This window comes from Rhinoraja longicauda, chromosome 9 (assembly GCF_053455715.1).
Source record: "Rhinoraja longicauda isolate Sanriku21f chromosome 9, sRhiLon1.1, whole genome shotgun sequence".
Lineage (NCBI taxonomy): Eukaryota > Metazoa > Chordata > Chondrichthyes > Rajiformes > Arhynchobatidae > Rhinoraja > Rhinoraja longicauda.
In genome coordinates this window covers 63,673,412-63,688,268 of record NC_135961.1, presented here as the reverse complement: position 1 = coordinate 63,688,268, position 14,857 = coordinate 63,673,412, and the positions used below count along the sequence as shown (strand labels likewise).

The window sequence follows — 14,857 nt, the reverse complement described above, 5'->3', positions numbered from 1 at the left end:
GGAACTACACTCGCCCCCCTGCAGGACCTATACATCAGGAGGTGCAGATCCAGAGCCAGCAACATTATGGGGGACCCCTACCACCCCAGCAACGGACTGTTCCAGCTGCCACGGTCAGGCAAACGCCTCCGCTGTCACGCTGTGAAAACGGAGAGGATGAGACGGAGTTTCTTCCCACAGGCCATCAGGACTGTTAACTCTTATATCACCAGGGACTAATTTACTGTATTCATTTATTTTTTGTGTTGTGTCTTTAAAAAAAAAATCTATTCTGTTTGTTGTTTTAGCACAATCCGCAGGCATTGCCACTTTCATTTCACTGCACATCGTGTATGTGTATGTGCCAAATAAACTTGACTTGACTTGAGACTTGACTTGACTTGATCCTATCTCAATTCCTGGTTTACCAACCGCGGCCAGTCTTTCATGTTATCCCTACTAACTTCTCAAGAAGAGCTCCCTGACGAGGAAGGCTCGCCGCCGGCTACGGGAGTCAAGATCGTCCCATCAACGGAAGCTTAGAGGCCCCCGACCGCTGGAGGACAAAGAAGGGAAGAGATTGAATTTTTGTTCGCCTTCCATGTCAGCGAGGAATGTGGAGGAGTCACTGTGGTGGATGTTCATGTTATAATGTATTTTGTGTGTCCTTTATTGTTATGACTGTCTGGCAAATTACATTCCTCGTATGTTGCAAACATACTTGGCTAATAAAGTATGATTATGAATTGTGTGGATTGTGAATTGTGTGAATTGTGGATTGTGAATTGTGGATTGTGGATTGTGAATTGTGGATTGTGGATTGTGAATTGTGGATTGTGGATTGTGAATTGTGGATTGTGAATTGTGAATTGTGGATTGTGAATTGTATGAATTGTGGATTGTGAATTGTGTGAATTGTGGATAGTGAATTGTGGATTGTGAATTGTGGATTGTGAATTGTGTGAATTGTGGATTGTGAATTATGGATTGTGAATTGTGTGAATTGTGGATTGTGGATTGTGAATTGTGAATTGTGAATTGCGGATTGTGAATTGTGGATTGTGAATTGCGGATTGCGAATTGTGAATTGTGGATTGTGAATTGTGAAGAGATGGTCAAGTGGACGTTTCACATTGGGTTTGTGGATCTGTCCCTGGGTATCCTTAATAGTTACAAACTTTGGGCAGAAAGTGGTGAATTACTGATAACATCCCAATCGGACACCAGTTAGAAACATAGAAAATAGGTGTAGGAGGAGGCTCGAAGGGCTGAATGGCCTACTCCTGCACCTATTAAAAAAAAAAAAATTTGGCCCTTTTTGCCAGCACCGCCATTCATTGTGATCATGGCTGATCATCCACAATCAGTAACCCGTGCCTGCCTTCTCCCCATATCACTTGACTCCTACCAAAAATAATAGAGCAGAGCAAGATAGACCACTCGACCCTAAAAACCGTAGAATGTCATGGTGCCATTTTAGAAGGCAGAAACTTGCAGAAACATTTAAAAAGAAAAATAACAAAAATCTGTGAATTGATAGATGAGATATATCCCCCAATACACTGATTACACTGCGAGAGGCATAGCGAACGGAGGGTTTTGCTTACTAAAATGGCGGACGTTATGCTCCTTTGCGTACTACACTTCAGTATAGGCGATTTTGACGGAGTGGTTCATCTTGCTCCTCTAGTATCTTTGACTCCTACCTATGGTAGTTACCATGATAAAGGGATTATCACTAACTGTTTTGTTGTTGTCGTTTTAGATCAACGATGTTTCTGTTTTTTTTTACAATGATTAATTCATTTGAAGCAGTTTTGCAGTTTTCTTTCAGTTTAACTTCTATACCAAGAACTTTAATTTGTCTTTGCAATGGACTTAAGAGTCAGAAAGTGAAACAGACCCTTTGGCCCAACTTGCCCACACTGGCCAAAAAAGCCACACAACTCGTTGTTCCACATTTGCAACAACACCGTCAAATTTCACATCATTTAATTAGTTTAGTTTAGAGACCCTTCGGCCCACTGAGTCCCTGCCGACCAGCGATCCCCGCACACGAACACTACCCTACCCACACTCGGGACAATTTACATTTACACCAAGCCCATTTAACCCGCAAACCTGCATGTCTTTGGAGTGCGGGAGGAAACCGGAGATCTCAGAGAAAACCCACGCAGGTCACGGGTTGAAGGTACAAACTCCGTACTGACAGCACCCGTAGTCGGGATGGAACCCGGGTCTCTGGCGCTGTGAGGCAGCGACTCTGCCACTGCGCCACCGTGCCTGACCCAATTTTATTCAATGTACGCACAGTCACCTCTGTCGGCATATGAAGCACCATCAACATTAAACAACGGATTTGAATGTCGCTCAGTAATGAAGAATAGTCCTACCTTGGATGACACACCCTGCATGATATGATTTCAGCAGCTGCACAAAAATAATAGTGATCACAAATCAAAAATGTGTACGAAATGAAATGCCAGCGTTCATTAACAACATGTTTTTTAAAATAAAATTTAAAAAATGCTCGTTACATTTGAACTCTAATGGTAAAATAAGACAATGAATATAACATGGTATTTTGGATTACAAGCATTATCATGAAACATTTACTGGTGTAATAAATAATTCATAAAGACGATGGTTAATCTGTTGAGTAAGATGCTATGATTGATGGACTGGAAAAGAAAATTAAAGACGTGGATGGAAAGAAAGGATGTTGGAAGAATCCATGCCAACTCACATATGAATTACGCTGACTGACGTATGAATCTTGATTGACCTAACTTCAAGTAACCCTCTCTCTCTGTTCCTCCCCCACCCTAGTTCTCCAACTAGTTTCACTGTCCTCCTGATTAATTTTACAGATTGTGCGTCTCATGATCCCCTTAGCCAACAATAATCCATTCTACATTTCCTTGATCACCGTCTGCTTTGATCTGTCGTCTTCACACCTTACCCTTCCGTATCTCTAGGCTCCCTCTCCCTTGACTCTCTGTCTGAGGAACGGTCTCGCCCCGAAACGTCGCCCATTCCTTCTCTCCAGAGACACTGCCTGTCCCCGCTGAGTTACTCCAGCATTTTGTGTCTATCTTCGGTGTAAACCGGCATCTGCAGTTCCTTCCTACACATACTTCCACATAACTATTAGCTTGAAGAACCGAGGTGCTTCCCACTGCTAAACTGATTAGAAATTATCCGCTTAGTAGTTAGTGACTATGACTCTATAAATTAAATAATCCACCTACAAAGGTGGATTACACCTTTAGGATAACATTTGTCAGATACCGATGAAATGGACATTTTCAGGAAAACCTGGGGGAGGATTTCAAGTGCATTTCAAGTTTCCACTCTGTACGACTCAATGACTCTATGTGTCCCAATATCTTCAAAGGCGCAGCGGTAGAGTTGCAGCCTTACAGCGCTTGCAGCGCCGGAGACCCGGGTTTGATCCCGCCTATGGGCGCTGTCTGTACGGAGTTTGTACGTTCTCCCCGTGACCACGTGGATTTTCTCCAAGATCTTCGGTTTCCTCCCACACTCCAAAGACGTGCAGGTTTGTAGGTAAATTGGCTCGGTGTAAGTGTAAATCGTCCCTAGTGTGTGTAGGATAGTGTTAATATGCGGGGATCGCAGGTTGGCGTGGACTCGGTGGGCCGAAGGGCCTGTTTCCGAGCTGTATCTCAAAACTAAACTAAACTAAAGTGGAGGGGGGAAAAGCATAGAACATGACGACCAATTACCATTATATTTTGGTTAAAGATGTGGTGCTGGAGAAATGAGAGATTGCTAAATTGGTTTAGGTGTGAGATGTTGATGGATCCGTTTGGTCCGAATTAAAGGAGGTGCCACATCACCAGTTCCCGTAAAATCGGTGGTGGATCTGTATCTAAGCCCAGCATTAGACCTTCCTGTATGAGGAAGTACAGGCTCCATGGGTCATTTCACTTTCTTCAATGACTAGACCATGACCTAACACTTACAGTTTAGTTTTATGTCACGTGTGTCACCGAGGTGCAGTGAAAAGCTTTTGTTGAGCACTACCTAGCCAGCGGAAAGACAATACATGATTACAATCGAGCCATTTACAGTGTATGGACACATGGAGTCATAGAGTCATAGAGTGATACAGCGTGGAAACAGGCCCTTCAGCCCAACTCGCCCACACCGCCCAACAATGTCCCAGCTACCCTAGTCCCACTTGCCTATGCTTGGTCCATAACCCTCCAAACCTGTCCTATCCATGTACCTGTCTAACTGTTTCTTAAACGATGGGATAATCCCAGCCTCAACTACCTTCTCTGGCAGCTCGTTCCATACATCCACCACCCTTTGTGTGAAAAAGTTACCCCTCGGATTCCTATTAAATCTTTTCCCCTTCACCTTGAACCTATGTCCTCTGGTCCTCGATTCCCTGGGTAAAAGACTCTGTGTATCTACCCGATCTGTTCCTCTCATGATTTTATACACCTCCTCTCATCCTCCTGCGCTCCATGGAATAGAGACCCAGCCTGCTCAACCTCTCCCTATATATAGCTCACACCCTCTAGTCCTGGCAACATCCTCGTAAATCTTTTCTGAACCCTTTCAAGCTTGACATTATCTTTCCTAATGATAAGGGAATAACGTTAAAGCCAGCAAAGTCCGATCTAAGGTAGTTCGAGGGTCACCAATGAGGTAGATCGTAGTTCAGCACTGCTCTCTGGTTGTGCTAGGGAGCAGAGATTCATTGTGGGGACAGGCTGATTTGCTCAACCATTGCAGAAACCTTCAGGAATTTAACTTCAACTAAGTCAGTTCGATCCACCACAGGTGACAATCCCCCCTCAGCTACAATATTGTGCAGGCAAAGGGGAAAACGTGCCTTCTTATATTTTCTTGGGGTGAGGGACTGGGTGCTCTGTGAAAGACTCTTCCAAAACCTAGAGTCAGAGAGTGATATAGTGTGGAAACAGGCCCATCAGCCCAACTTGCCCGCAACGACCAACATGTCAATAGACAATAGGTGCAGGAGTAGGCCATTCGGCCCTTCGAACCAGCACCACCATTCAATGTGATCATGGAATCACATCATACTCAATCAGTATTCCGTTCCTGCCTTCTCTCCCATACCCCCTGACTCCGCTATCCTTAAGAGCTCTATCTAGCTCTCTCTTGAAAGCAGCGAATTCCACAGATTTACAACTCTCTGCGTGAAAAAGTTTTTCCTCATCTCCGTTTTTAAAATGGCCTACCCCTTATTCTTAAACTGTGGCCCCTGGTTCTGGACTCCCCCAACATTGGGAACATGTTTCCTGCCTCTAACGTGTCCAACCCCTTAATAATCTCATATGTTTCGATAAGATCCCCTTTCATCCTTCTAAATTCCAGTGTATACAAGCCGTGTCGCTCCAGTCGTTCAACATACGACAGTCCCGCCATTCCGGGAATTAACCTAGTAAACCTACGCTGCACAACCTCAATAGCAAGAATATCCTTCCTCAAATTTGGAGACCAAAACTGCACACAGTTCTCCAGGTGCGGTCTCACTAGGGCCCTGTACAACTGCAGAAGGTCCCATCTACCTGCATTTAGCTGCTAAAAACTTTAACTCCTCCTCCCATTCCCACACTGACCTTTCTGTCTTGGGCCTCCTCCATTGTCAGAGTGAGGCCCAGCGCAAATTGGAGGAACAGCACCTCATATTTTGCTTGGGCAGCTTACACCCCAGCGGTATGAATATTGACTTCTCTAACCTCAAGTGCCCCTTAATAGAGGGAAACCTCCCTCTCCATCCCTCCCCCTTTCCAGTTCTCCGACCATCTCACTGTCTCCGACTACATTTTATCTCTGTTTGCACTTCCTTATCTATGGATCTCACTCTCCCCTGACATCAGTCTGAAGAAGGGTCTCGACCCAAAACATCACCCACTCTTTCTCTCCAGAGATGCTGCCTGGCCTCCTGAGTTTACTCCAGCATTTTGAGTCTATCTTGCATTTGGCCCATATCACTCTAAACCTGTCCTTTCTATGTACCTGTCTAAAAGTTTCTTAAACATTGGGATAGTCCCTGCCTCAACTACCTCCTCCAGCAGCTTGTTCCATACACCCACCACCCTTTGTGTAAAAAGGTTGCCCCTCAGGTTCCTGTTAAAACTTCTCCCACCTCATCTTATCATGCTGGGAAATTTATCTCCAATTATAGAAGTAAAATCTCTCAGCATGTTGTGTCTCTGTCTATAATTTAAATATTTCAAATTTTTCCTTATTAATATCAGTGTCTGCATTGCCACAGAAGATTGACATCCAACACTCATTCAAAAATTCTATCTCCACAGGGGAGCTACCATTTTGGGCTCTGATAGAAACTATTCTATCTTTTGTTCTCTTTCCATTAGCAGCTGAAGATTTTCTTTGATTTTCCCCCCCTGGAAATGCTTGTTACTATTCCTTGTTTCTTGGTTTAGGCTTCCTAATTTATCATTTAAAATAAATCACTCTCTATTAGGGTTGCCAACTTTCTCACTCCCAAATAAGGGGCGAAAGGTGACGTCACCGCCACCCTCACACGCCCCACGTGACCTCACCCAGCCAGCGGCCACGTTCTCCCGCTCCACCAATGGCGGCCGCCCGGGCTGGGAGGCGGGTTGCTAGGCAACCTCCGTTAGGCGGCGCACGGGCCTCCGGGCCTACACTGTCTGGGCCTAAAGAGCCCCCAGGGCCGGGCCTACAGCGCCCCTCCGGCCTAATACTTGACAAAAGCGGTCCCGTACGGGACAAATCAATTTAGCCCAATGTACGGGATGTCCCAGCTAATACTGGACAGTTGGCAACCATACTCTCCCTTCTCCTATACTTCTCTGTGGAGTGAATGAAGATGAGGCCAGATTTAGAGTTGTGTAGGAAAATAACTGCAGATGCTGGTACAAATCGAAGATATCACAAAATGCTGGAGTAACTCAGCAGGTCAGGCAGCATCTAGGAGAGAGGGAATGGGTGACGTTACAGGTCGAGACCCTTCTTCAGACTGAAGTTGGGTCTCGACCCGAAACGTCACCCATTCCCCCTCTCCTAGATGCTGCCTGACCTGCTGAGTTACTCCAGCATTTTGCGATACCCCAGATTTAGAGCTATTTGTGTTCAGTTTTGGCCACCATGTTGGAGATAAGATGTTGTCAAACTGGAAAGGGTGCAGAGAAGATTTACAAGGATGTTGCCAGGACTCGAGGGCCTGAGCTACAGGGAGAGGTTGAGCAGGGTAGGGGCTCTATTATACATTAATGACTTGAATGAAGAGATTAAAAGTACCATTAGCAAATTTGCAGATGATACAAAGCTGGGTGGTAGTGTGAACTGTGAGGAAGATGCTATGAGGTTGCAGGGTGACTTGGACAGGTTGTGTGAGTGGGCGGATGCATGGCAGATGCAGTTTAATGTGGATAAGTGTGAGGTTATCCACTTTGGTGGTAAGAATAGGAAGGCAGAGTATTATCTGAATGGTGTCAAGTTAGGAAAAGGCGACGTACAACGAGATCTGGGTGTCCTAGTGCATCAGTCACTGAAAGGAAGCATGCAGGTACAGCAGGCAGTGAAGAAAGCCAATTGAATGTTGGCCTTCATAACAAGAGGAGTTGAGTATAGGAGCAAAGAGGTCCTTCTGCAGTTGTACAGGGCCCTAGTGAGACCGCACCTGGAGTACTGTGTGCAGTTTTGGTCTCCAAATTTGAGGAAGGATATTCTTGCTATTGAGGGCGTACAACGTAGGTTTACTAGGTTAATTCCCGGAATGGCGGGACTGTCATATGTTGAAAGACTGGAGCGACTAGGCTTGTATACACTGGAATTTAGAAGGATGAGAGGAGATCTTATCGAAACGTATAAGATTATTAAGGGGTTGGACACGTTAGAGGCAGGAAACATGTTCCCAATGTTGGGGGAGTCCAGAACAAGGGGCCACAGTTTAAGAATAAGGGATAGGCCATTTAGAACTGAGATGAGGAAAAACTTTTTCAGTCAGAGAGTTGTGAATCTGTGGAATTCTCTGCCTCAGAAGGCAGTGGAGGCCAATTCTCTGAATGCATTCAAGAGAGAACTAGATAGAGCTCTTAAGGATAGCGGAGTCAGGGGGTATGGGGAGAAGGCAGGAACTGGGTACTGATTGAGAATGATCAGCCATGATCACATTGAATGGCGGTGCTGGCTCGAAGGGCCGAATGGCCTCCTCTTGCACCTATTGTCTATTGGAGCGCAGGAGGATGAGGGGTGATCTTATAGAGGTGTACAAAATCGTGAGTGGAATAGATTGGGTAAAAAATCCCTTAATAATCATACGTTTCGATAAGATCCCCTCTCATCCTTCTAGATTCCAGTGTATACAAGCCTTGTCGCTCCAGTATTTCAACATATGACAGTCCCGCCATTCCGGGAATTAACCTAGTTCGATTGGCTCGATTGTAATCATGCGACAAAAGCTTTTCACTGTACCTCGGTACACGTGACAAGAAACTAAACTAAACAGTGGCATTCTGTTGTAGTCAGCTCGTTAAAATGTTTGTGGCTGCAATGATAAATGCCATTCTCACTGGAACAATGGCTTTGTTGCACCTCATTACACAGATATTAACTTTTCCTAAATTCACACGCTATGAAATTATCTCACGAAAACAAAAGGAACGCTTGATGTGTTTGCCTCAATATTAAATTATTAGAGTGGTCTTCTCGATTGAGGAATTTATTAAAGTATTTTAATGATCTGTGACTTGTACCCAACAAATTACTCCTTCATTTCAGAGTTCCATTCCAGTTTAAATTCCATTTGGAATATTTCTGGGGACCAAGAACCAAGAGGTAAAACATAGAAAATAGGTGCAGGAGGAGGCCATTCGTCCCTTCGAGCCAGCACCGCCATTCAATGTGATCATGGCTGATCATTCTCAATCAGTACCCTGTTCCTGCTTTTCCCCCATATCCCTTGATTCCGTTAGCCCAAAGAGCCATATCTAACTCTCTCTTGAAAACATCCAGTGAATTGGCTTCCACTGCCTTCTGTGGCAGAGAATTCCACAAATTCACAACTCTCTGGGTGAAAAGCTTTTTCCTCATCTCAGTCCTAAATGGCCTACCCCTTATTCTTAAACTGTGACCCCTGCTTCTGGACTCCCCCAACATGGGGACCATTTTTCCTGCATCTAGCCTGTCCAATCACTTAAGAACTTTATATGTTTCTATAAGATCCCCTCTCATCCTTCTAAATTCCAATGAATACAAGCCCAGTCGACCCAGTATTTTGATCATATGTAAGTCCCACTATCCCGGGAATTAACCTGGTGAACCTACGCTGCACTCCCTCAATAGCAATAATGTCCTTCCTCAAATTAGGAGACCAAAACTGCACACAATTCTCCAGGTGCGGTCTCACCAGGGTCCTGCACAACTGCAGTAGGACCTCCTTGCTTCTAAACTCAAATCCTCTTGCAATGAAGGCCAACATGCCATTAGCTTTCTTCGCTGCCTACTGTACCTGCATGCTTACTTTCAGTGACTGATGTACAAGCACACCCAGGTCTCATTGCATCTCCCCTTTTCCCAATCTGACACCATTCAGATAATAATCTGCCTTCCTGTTCTTGCCACCAAAGTGGATAACCTCACATTTATCCACATTATACTGCATCTGCCATTCACCTGCCCACTCACCAAATTTATCCAAGTCACCCTGCAGCCTCATAGCATCCTCCTCGTAGTTCACACTACCACCCAGCTTTGTGTCATCCGCAAACTTGGAGATGTTACATTTAATTCCATCGTCTAAATGGTATATATATATTCTAAATAACTGGAGTCCCAGCACCGAGCCTTGCGGCACCCCACTGGACACTGCATATATCATATCATGTCTCATCTCATGTCATATGCCATATGTTTCTAATGCAACAAGTATTCTGCTTGAGAGTGGACGAATACAACATGCTACTACACGTGATATATCTTTCTTCTGTTCAATACTGTTCCTTGCTATTAAAGCTTGATAAACAGCTTTCAAAGGTTGATGCATTGTTCAAATATTAATTATCAAGGTTGAGAAAGACGAGGAGATATAAGAATGGTCAATTTAAAAAAAGAAGAGATACAGCATGTAGACAGGCCCTTCAGCCCGTCAGGTCCACGCCGACCATCGATCACCCGTTCACACTAGTTTTATGCTATCCCACTTTTGTATCAGACTCACTAGGGGCAGTTTATATATGGCAATTAATCGCCAAACCTGTAGGAAGGAACTGCAGATGCTGGCACCAAAGATAGACACAAAAAAGCCGGAGTAACTCAGCGGGACAGGCAGCATCTCTGGAGAGAAGGAAAAGGTGACGTTCGGGGTCAAGACCCATTTTCAGACTGAAGAAGGTTCTTGACCCAAAACGTCATATAGAAACATAGAAAATAGGTGCAGGAGTAGGCCATTCGGCCCTTCGACCCTGCACCGCCATTCAATATGATCATGGCTGATCATCCAACTCAGTATCCCGTACCTGCCTTCTCTCCATACCCCTGATCCCTTTAGCCACAAGGGCCACATCTAACTCCCTCTTAAATATAGCCAATGAACTGTCCTCAACTACCTTCTGTGGCAGAGAATTCCACAGATTCACCACTCTGTGTGAAAAAAAAGTTCTCATCTCGGTCCTAAAAGACTTCCCCCTTATCCTTAAACTGTGACCCCTTGTTCTGGACTTCCCCAACATCGGGAACAATCTTCCTGCATCTAGCCTGTCCAACCCCTTAAGAATCTTGTACGTTTCTATAAGATCCCCCCTCAATCTTCTAAATTCCAGCAAGTACAAGCCGAGTCTATCCAGTCTTTCTTCATATGAAAGTCCTGCCATCCCAGGATGTTACCTATCCCTTTTCTCCAGAGAAGCTGCCTGACCCGCTGAGTTACTCCGGCTTATTGTGTCTGTAACCAACAAACCTCCAAGGTCCTTGGAAAGTGGGAGAGAACCGGAGCGCCGACGCAGGTCACGGGGAGAACGTGCAAACTCCGCACAGACAGCATCCGTGTTCAGGATCGAACCTGGGTCCCTTGAGCTGTGGGTAAGGCAGCTCTACCGCTGCACCACCTCTACGGAAAGGCTCCGTAATGGTAGCTCTAACCATTCTGTACACAAGACAGTTACACGCCAATCAGCCAAAACATTATGACCTGATGACCACCGGCCCAATATGCTGTTGGTGCTCCGTGTGCAGCCCCACACGCAGCAGGGTGCGATGCACTGTGTATTGTGACACATTCCTCCCGTGACCACCATTAAAATTTTCTGTGACTTGTGCCACAGTCGACCTTCTGTCGGTTCGGACCAGACGGGATAGCCTTCGTTGCCCTCGCGCATCGATGAGCCTTGGGCGCCGAACACCCTGTCTGTTGCCGGTTTGTGGTTTGTCCCTCCTCGGACCACTGTTGGTAGGTAGTCACCACTGCTGACCGGGAGCACCCCACAAGCCTTGACGTTTCAGAGATGCTCTGACCCAGTCGTCTGGCCATAATAATTTGGCCCTTGTCAAAGTCGCTCAGGTCTTTACTCCTGCCCATTTCTCCTGCATCCAACACATCAACTTCAAGAACTGACTGTTCACTTGCTGCCTAATATATCCCACCCCTTGACAGGTGCCATTGTAACAAGATAACCAATGTTATTCACTTCACCTGTCAGTGGTCATAATGTTTTGGCTGATCGGTGTGTATGTATAAAAGGCACTTGAACATAATGCCTCTTCAACCTCAATGACCACCAGCTTCGATTCTCTGCGCCGTTCCAAGAGAAAAGGTTACACTTAGAAATGTATATGCTGGTTACCAGGTAAATCCTCTTGTTGAGGTGCATTAAAGAACAATGGCCCAGCACATAATGAGCCAGTCATTAAATCACAAACCTGCTTTCATGTCGTTCATCTTTTGTACTTTGGACAGGTGAAAGAAAAATCACGTCTCAGGGAGTAAATAACTCTTTCATGTAACGATCCACAACACACCTCATGCTATGCCTAATTGTTTGGCATGTGTGGCATTTTAATTACGTGAAACATATAAGATTATTAAGGGGTTGGACACGCTAGAGGCAGGAAACATGTTCCCAATGTTGGGGGAGTCCAGAACCATCGGCCAGAGTTTAAGAATAAGGGGTAGGCCATTTAGAACGGAGATGAGGAAAAACCTTTTCAGTCAGAGAGTTGTAAATCTGTGGAATTCTCTGCCTCAGAAGGCAGTGGAGGCCAATTCTCTGAATGCATTCAAGAGAGAGCTAGATAGAGCCAGATAGAGCTCTTAAGGATAGCGGAGTCAGGGGGTATGCGGAGAAGGCAGGAACGTGGTACTGATTGAGAATGATCAGCCATGATCACATTGAATGGCGATGCTGGCTCGAAGGGCCGAATGGTCTCCTCCTGCACCTATTGTCTATTGTCTATTGAATATCTTTTTTTTTCCGTCACTAATCACATTGGCTTGCTGAAGAGGCGAGGGAGTGTGTAAGAAGGAACTTGCAGGTGATGAGGGTTGAGAGGGTGTCAGGGGTTACGGGGAGAAGGCAGGAGAATGGGGTTAGAAGGGAGAGATAGATCAGCCATGATTGAATGGCGGAGTAGACTTGATAGGCCGAATGGCCAAATTCTCCTCCTATCAATTATGACCTTATTTCAATGTCATATCATAAGCTATCCAAGCGGAATATGAGGTGCTGTTGCTCCAGTTTGACTGTGACTATATTTAAGGCAGAGATAGATAAATTCTTGATTAGGGGTTATGGGGAGGTGAATGGGGTTAGGCGGGAGAGATAGATCAGCCATGATTGAATGGCGGAGTAGACTTGATGGGCCGAATGGACTAATTCTGCTCCTATCACTCCTACCCACGATCTTATGATGTTGGTTTACACTGAAGATAGACACAAAATGCTGGATTAACTCAGTGGGACAGGCAGCATCTCTGGACATGGGAGAGAGTGATGGTAGAGGTCGATAATCTTTTTATTTTACAAAATAGAGAGCGGGCTGGATAGAGTGGATGTGGAGAGGATGTTTCCACTGGTGGGAGAGTCCAGGACCAGAGGGCACAGCCTCAGAATTAAAGGAAGTTCTTTTAGAAAGGAGATGAGGAGGAATTTCTTTAGTCAGAGGGTGGTGAATCTGTGGGATTCATTGTTGCAGACGGCTGTGGAGGCCAAGTCGGTGGATATTTTTAAGGCTGAGATTGTGAATCTGTGGAATTCTCTGCCTCAGAAGGCAGTGGAGGCCAATTCTCTGAATGCATTCATATCATATCATATCATATCATATATCATATCATATATCATATATCATATCATATCATATCATATCATATATCATATAAGAGAGAGATAGAGCTCTTAAGGATAGCGGAGTTAGGGGGTATGGGGAGAAGGCAGGAACGGGGTACTGATTGAGAATGATCAGCCATGATCACATTGAATGGCGGTGCTGCCTCGAAGGGCCGAATGGCCTCCTCCTGCACCTATTGTCTATTGTCTATTGTCTATTGATAGATTCTTGATTAGTACGGGTGTCAGGGGTTCTGGGGAGAAGGCCGGAGAATGGGGTTGAGAGGGAAATATAGATCAGCCATGATTGAATGGCGGAGTAGACTTGATGGGCCGAATGGCCTAATTCTGCTCCTAGAACGTATATAAAACAAGGACCTGCAGATGCTGGTTTACACCAAAGGACTGGATTAACTCAGCGGGCCAGGCAGCATCGCTGGCGAACATGGATTGGTGCTGTTTCTGGCCGGGACACTTCTTCAGACTGATTGTAGGGGGGGGAAGAAGAAAGCTAGAAGAGAGAATAGGCAGGAGAAAGCAAGGCAGGTAATAGTGGATACAGGCTAAGGGGGGGGGGAGTTGATAGTCAGATGTTTGGAACAAAGGCCAGAGATGAAAGCAGAAAGTGCGAGACAAAAGGATTGAAGAGTTGTGAACTGTGAAGCCAGAGGGTGGAAACATAGGGGGGGGGGGGGGATACATGGGTGTACAGATGGGGTACAGAGATGGGGAGAGAGAGGAGGAGGGGTAGTGGAAAGAGGAAGGGGTATGTCGGGGGGTGAAGGGAGAGGGAGGTAGAGTTTGTTGGAGGTTAATTCTCCTAAAATTAGAGAATTCAATATTCATACCGCTGGGGTGTAAGCTGCCCATGCAGAATATGAGGTGCTGTTCCTCCAGTTTGCGCTGGGCCTCACTCTGACAATGGAGGAGGCCCAGGACAGAGAGGTCGGTGTGGGAATGGGAGGGGGGAGTCAAAATGGGGTTAGGAGACTTCCCCATAGATAGCAACCGGGAGATCCAGGCGGACCGAGGGCAAGTCGTTCAGCATCTCCTTCTCATGGTAGCACAGTCTAATCTTTATACACATTTAACATTTATCACCTCTACCTGATCATTTTGTCTTTCCAGGCCCTCCAGTTGTTCAAGCTGGGCTTTTCTTAATTGGTCCATTTCCTTGGATTGCTTCATTGCGAGCTGAAAAGATGAAAAAATTGCCGCTGCTTTATTGAACATAAGACACGCCGTGGGCTACAGATTATATTTTGCTGACGCACATAAACGGATTACAGCCGGCTGAAGTCTATTGCTAAGTCCTAATATAAGAAAATAACTGCAGATGCTGGTACAAATCGATTTATTCACAAAATGCTGGAGTAACTCAGCAGGTCAGGCAGCATCTCGGGAGAGAAGGAATGGGTGACGTTTCGGGTCCTTCTGTGTTAGACTTCTTGCATTGGTTTTGATATCAAGAATGCTGCAGAAAACTGCTTTACATTCATGGGGACTATTTTAATAACTTCAGCAAGCAGCAGCTGACTGCTGTTTTAAATATATATATACATATATAA

The 14,857-nt window shown here is 45.4% G+C and overlaps 1 protein-coding gene across 7 annotated transcripts in view; it reads right to left on the bottom strand.

The window, feature by feature from the left end:
- The window catches only part of plcb4a (phospholipase C, beta 4a), a 420,446-nt gene that overhangs the window by 12,621 nt on the left and 392,968 nt on the right, over nucleotides 1-14,857 (bottom strand). For 4 of the 7 annotated variants that reach the window (XM_078405622.1, XM_078405625.1, XM_078405623.1 and 1 more), the window contains 2 exons: nucleotides 14,397-14,483; nucleotides 2,373-2,409 (listed from right to left, as the gene is read on the bottom strand). The exons of 1 other annotated variant lie outside the window; for it this stretch is intronic. In XM_078405622.1, coding sequence (XP_078261748.1) covers nucleotides 2,373-2,409; nucleotides 14,397-14,483 — 124 coding nt within the window. The remainder of the gene's footprint in view (nucleotides 1-2,372; nucleotides 2,410-14,396; nucleotides 14,484-14,857) is intronic. 2 more of the 7 variants (XM_078405626.1, XM_078405627.1) reach the window with 1 other exon arrangement.